The sequence below is a fragment of the Phyllobates terribilis genome, unplaced genomic scaffold, assembly GCF_046119375.1.
Source record: "Phyllobates terribilis strain yellow unplaced genomic scaffold, ASM4611937v1 Scaffold_1__5_contigs__length_1240528914, whole genome shotgun sequence".
In the NCBI taxonomy this organism is placed as follows: Eukaryota; Metazoa; Chordata; class Amphibia; order Anura; family Dendrobatidae; genus Phyllobates; species Phyllobates terribilis.
This window is the reverse complement of record NW_027362761.1, coordinates 814,204,714-814,210,563: the sequence shown is the minus strand read 5'-3', so window position 1 is coordinate 814,210,563 and position 5,850 is coordinate 814,204,714. Positions and strand designations below refer to the sequence as shown.

The window sequence follows — 5,850 nt, the reverse complement described above, 5'->3', positions numbered from 1 at the left end:
ACTTAGTACTTACTTTTTAATTCATAATGGTTTCATTTTAATACTGGACATTTTGTTACCAGTGGGCATGAACTTACTATAGGAATCTTATAATAAAGGATTATTGAAATAAATCTTTAAACACTCCCCATTTATGTTCAGAAACCCCATAAACCAGAACATGATCCCAGTCTACAAGAATAAGGCCCTAATTCATCAAAGTGTTGTTCACGCTGGTTTTGATGAATCGGGACCTATGTTCTTTCTGCTCTATCTTCTCATTGAGCAATGCCATCAGAATGCTGCTGTTCGCCACCCCAGGAACTCCAAGACCAGACAGCACAAGCACCAAATGGTAAATCATTTAGAGGGGACAAAGCACAATTTATATTACCACCTCCTACTCCAGCCTACAAGATCAAATAGCCCTATTGGATATCAACCACAAACCAAAGCAAAGGTTCCCCTCACGCCTGCTAACATTCTCAGACTTCTCACAGCTATATCAGTGGTCTTTAGAGTTTTTTTTAAATACTATATTTCCCAATGTAAAATAAAAAAAACTATATCAACCTTGTGCACCGATGCCAGTAATGTCTGTGCAGGGTCTCCTGAAGCTCACATGACATTGTCATACCACATGAACCCTGCAACCAATCAGTGTTTGCTAATGGGCTGAAGTTCTTAAACATCCCCAGGACGTTCAAGGTTCCTCAACTGCAGCCGCTAATCGGCCTCAAGGATCACGGGGCATAACAATGTCATATGAGACTTGGCTAACCTAGCCATCGGTATAGGAGTTGAGTTTAGGGCATTCTTATTTTACAATGAGGAATATAGTACTTAAGCAGGGGTTGTCCGAGTAGTGGACAACTCCTTTAAATAAAAATCTCCTGACAATGACAGCATGAAATACATGTACAGTACAGACCAAAAGTTTGGACACACCTTCTCATTTAAATTTTTTTCTGTATTTTCATGACTATGAAAATTGTACATTCACACTGAAGGCATCAAAACTATGAATTAACACATGTGGAATTATATACTTATCAAAGAAGTGTGAAACAACTGAAAATATGTCTTATATTCTAGGTTCTTCAAAGCTTCAAGAGGTAGTCACCGGAAATGGTCCTCCAACAATCTTGAAGGAGTTCCCAGAGATGCTTAGCACTTGTTGGCCCTTTTACCTTCACTCTGCGGTCCAGCTCACCCCAAACCATCTCGATTGGGTTCAGGTCTGGTGACTGTGGAGGCCAGGTCATCTGGCGTGGCACCCCATCACTCTCCTTCTTAGTCAAATAGCCCTTACACAGCCTGGAGGTGTGTTTGGGGTCATTGTCCTGTTGTAAAATAAATGATGGTCCAACTAAACGCAAACCGGATGGAATAGCATGCCGCTGCAAGATGCTGTGGTAGCCATGCTGGTTCAGTATGCCTTCAGTTTTGAATAAATCCCCAACAGTGTCACCAGCAAAGCACCCCCACACCATCACACCTCCTCCTCCATGCTTCACGGTGGGAACCAGGCATGTAGAGTCCATCCGTTCACCTTTTCTGCGTCGCACAAAGACACGGTGGTTGGAACCAAAGATCTCAAATTTGGACTCATCAGACCAAAGCACAGATTTCCACTGATCTAATGTCCATTCCTTGTGTCCTTTAGCCCAAATAAGTCTCTTCTGCTTGTTTCCTGTCCTTAGCAGTGGTTTCCTAGCAGCTATTTTAACATGAAGGCCTGCTGCACAAAGTCTCCTCTTAACAGTTGTTGCAGAGAAGTGTCTGCTGCTAGAACTCTGTGTGGCATTGACCTGGTCTCTAATCTGAGCTGCTGTTAACCTGCGATTTCTGAGGCTGGTGACTCGGATAAACTTATCCTCAGAAGCAGAGGTGACTCTTGGTCTTCCTTTCCTGGGACGGTCCTCATGTGAGCCAGTTTCTTTGTAGCACTTCATAGTTTTTGCAACTGCACTTGGGGACACTTTCAAAGTTTTCCCAATTTTTCGGACTGACTAACCTTCATTTCTTAAAGTAATGATGGCCACTCGTTTTTCTTTACTTAGCTGCTTTTTTCTTGCCATAATACAAATTCTGACAGTCTATTCGGTAGAACTATCAGCTGTGTATCCACCTGACTTCTGCACAACACAACTGATGGTCCCAACCCCATTTATAAGGCAAGAAATCCCACTTATTAAACCTGACAGGGCACACCTGTGAAGTGAAAACCATTTCCGGTGACTACCTCTTGAAGCTCATCAAGAGAATGCCAAGAGTGTGCAAAGCAGTAATTAAAGCAAAAGGTGGCTACTTTGAAGAACCTAGAATATAAGACATATTTTCAGTTGTTTCACACTTTTTTGTAAAGTATATAATTCCACATGTGTTAATTCATAGTTTTGATGCCTTCAGTGTGAATGTACAATTTTCATAGTCATGAAAATACATAAAAATCATTAAATGAGAAGGTGTGTCCAAACTTTTGGTCTGTACTGTATATCATTTTGATACTTCTGACATTGACATTATATATTTCAACCAAAGGGATTCCACAAAAATAATACAGTCTGAATATTTTTTTTTGCATTAAATAAAAGCTATGCCAGTGTATTAGTATTTTCTTATTATTTCACAAAGGAGGAAGTGTAGCCCAAACAAGGATATGGAACTCCTAAGCAATGAGTTTTATTTAGATTGAAGAAAGTCTTGAATTGTACTTTCTCTTCTTCTAAGTTGATATGATGTGAAGGAAATTGAGGTAGTCAGGATTTCCCACTTCTGATGACGCAAAGCATTAAAGATCTATATATACGGTCAGGTCCTACTCCTGTAGTGTCTACATTACCAGCTCACAAGATACTTAATCCACTTATTATGGACTGCAAGATTGCTGCCATCATCTGCGCTGTGCTGTTATCCGCTACTCTAATACAAGGTACAGTAATATAAAGTTATATGACTATCTACTATTATTGCATTATGTCTGGATGATCACTTATTAATATTCCTTTCCTAGGAGCTGCTGTACCTCGAGGAAGTCGCTGTCTGTGCACAAAATTTTCAGACAAGCTTAACATAAAGGCAATGGAAAAGTTGGAGATTTACCCTAGAAGTTCCACATGTGATAATATTGAACATATGTAAGTAGATGCCTAAAGTTTTTGTGCACATTTACACTAACACTACCTTATACAAAGGTTTTTTTTATGCTTATTGTTGTTTCCCTTTTAACAGCGCAACTTTAAAAAACCGAAGTCTTCCAATATGTGTCAATCCTGAATTGAAAGAAGTAAAGGCTCTTTTGGGAGGAAGAAATAGGTAAGTGTCAATGTTTCATAAAGAATGTGATTTTTGTGAAATATTTTAAAACTTCCTCTGTGACTTAAAGTGTTTTTCCAAATAAATATATTCATCATCACCTATCTAAATGATGGGTGTATGATCTTATGATCTCTAGAGATTTGAGCGTTGATACCCCCACATATGAAAAGTCTACTGTTTGAATAGAGTAATGGTGCACATGTTCAATAAGCACACCATTCACTTCTACGGGGCTGATGAAAATAGCTGTTCCATGTTCCCAAGAAAGTATAAGCAGTAAATGTATTTTGTGTAAAAACATGTGTATTTATATGTGACACCCCAGGGGTCTGGTTGTCACAGTGATAGAGATATTACGTCTGAGAGCAGGTGGGAGGTCCTTTGGTCAGGGATCCTGTGCATGCCACACCTCCTGCCCAGCCTTGGGAGGGGAAGAACTTCCCCTGTATAAACCCGGGGCTGAGGCAGGGTTAGTGAGTCCAGGAAGAGTAGAGACAAGAGCAGCATAGGAAGCAGCAGAGTCACAAGGAGTCAGGGGCTGGCAGCTAAAGAGCTCGCCCTGACTAAGAAGATTCTTTACCGGACCCGGAGTCCGAGGCTGTGGGGACTAACTTCTACCCAGCAGCAGAATCCGTCAGGCAGGGGATTTCAGGTCCTCAGGCCCAGAAGCCCGAAGGCCCGGTCACACGCGTGGGACCAGCACCGCCATCGTGGAGCGGAAGCCATTAGAAGGCCCCGAGTCACCGGCCATACGGGTGAGCACCACACGGTACACTCAGGGACGTGGGCTACTTACATCAGCTTCTAGCAAGGTAGCCAGAAGAGTACAGTCAGCTTGGGAGGCCTACAACTACGCCTGGCCAGGGGAGATCCCATCTGCTCAAGGACTGACCAGGCCCCGTTCGCTAGCAAGTACTCCGGGAGGGTCTATCGTTGTTACCAGTAAAGACCCTGAACGCTACCATACCGTCTCTGAGTGGTTCCTGCTACCCCCATCATCCACGTCGGCTGCCCTGAGGCCATACCCCTCCCGTTGGGGGTTATACTATCACGCTGCACCATCCTTCCACCGGCCTCAGCGGTCTGCCCTGCAGCAGCAGCCCCCTGGCTGCATTCAACGGGTGGCGTAGTCATCAACCATTTTCTACCGCTAACAGACTGCCGTCCAGTTTGACTCCCTGGGCACGGACCGGGTCACCGCCACGAGACTACAACCCTAAACAGATCCGGCTCCGGGTAAGCTCCCGCGTGCGCAACGCAGCGCGACACAGGCCCAGGGGCGCGTCAACTTTGGCGTAGTCGGCAGGATTTCGTGCCCGCAACCACCGGGTACTGCGTGCCTGAAAAGCAAAGACTGTTCAAACTTACCAGTGGTGAAGATTCCCGCTATCCGTGGAGGTTTCCCGCCATCCGGCGCCATCTTCTACCTTCTTCCCGCCATCCGCGAAGTTTTCCCGCCATCCGGCGCCATCTTCGACCTTCTTCCCGCCATCCGTGGAGTTTTCCCGCCATTGGACGCCATCTTGAGGACGCCGCGCGGGAAGAAGAGGGGCGTGGACTCCGAAAGCGCGCGAGAACTGAAGCCCCGCCTCACGTCCGGACGTTGCGTAAGGTCCTGGAAGGAGCCCAGCAGACGCCGACGTCACAGGAGCGCGACGGAAGGTCCTCAACCCTGACGATCCACTGCGGAGCCGCGGCCTACGGAAGAGGATCATCGCAAGGTAGGCCACGGTCCACTAGGGGGGAGGAAGATGTCGGATACGGAGGAGAGCTTCACTGCCCCAACCCCCGCCAGCGCTACCGCTGCTGCAGTTATGCCCTTCACCATGCCCTATATCCCGGGAGCAGCTTGGCTACCCCAGTACTCAGGGGAGTCACATACCCTGCATGACTTTAGAGAAAAGCTGGATAGCCTCTTCCAGGTGTACCCCCTCACAGAAGAGCAAAAAGTGAGCATCCTGGTGGCCCAACTAACCGGGGCAGCCAAAAGGGAAGTAAAATCCTGGCCACCTGGGAGGAAGACTGTCGCAGGGATACTAACCCGGCTGAAGGACACCTTTGATACCCGCACCTCAGCCGAGATTAAGCTTAGATTCTACGGGTGCAAGCAGCGAGCGCATGAGAGTATAAGGGACTATGCACTAAACCTACAAGAGGCCCTGAGGGCCATAAAGCAGACCGACCCTGATGGGGTGGGAAACGAGGACAGGCTGTTGACTGAACAATTTATAGAGGGTTTATATTGCAATGCCCACCGAACCCAGTTGCGGGCAATGGCCTTACAGGATCCCCATCTGGACTTTGCACAGTTCAAGGACAGAGCCATCCGGGTGCTCCGAGAACCGGCACCAGGTGGCGTTGTGACCCACAGACGCCCCACTACCACTTACTACCAGGAGGCGGCGCCCTTGTCGACAGGGCCTGTGGGAGCTCATGCGCAGGCTTTGGACAATGACCCGGCTCCAGACCTACACCATCAGGTCCAAGAGCTAGTTAAGAGCGTTGCTGCGCTAACCCGAACTGTGCAGTCTTTACAGGTTTCCACCCCAG

At 46.7% G+C, this 5,850-nt stretch overlaps 1 protein-coding gene across 1 annotated transcript; it reads left to right on the top strand.

Moving 5' to 3' along the window:
- The first annotated feature begins 2,814 nt into the window (after positions 1–2,814).
- On the top strand, positions 2,815–3,528 carry LOC141171539 (C-X-C motif chemokine 10-like). The gene is made up of 3 exons (XM_073655222.1): positions 2,815–2,914; positions 2,996–3,119; positions 3,214–3,528. Exons 1-3 carry the CDS (start codon positions 2,854–2,856, stop codon positions 3,299–3,301), a joined length of 273 nt encoding a protein of 90 aa, XP_073511323.1. The 5' UTR covers positions 2,815–2,853; the 3' UTR covers positions 3,302–3,528.
- Positions 3,529–5,850: the final 2,322 nt, after the last annotated feature.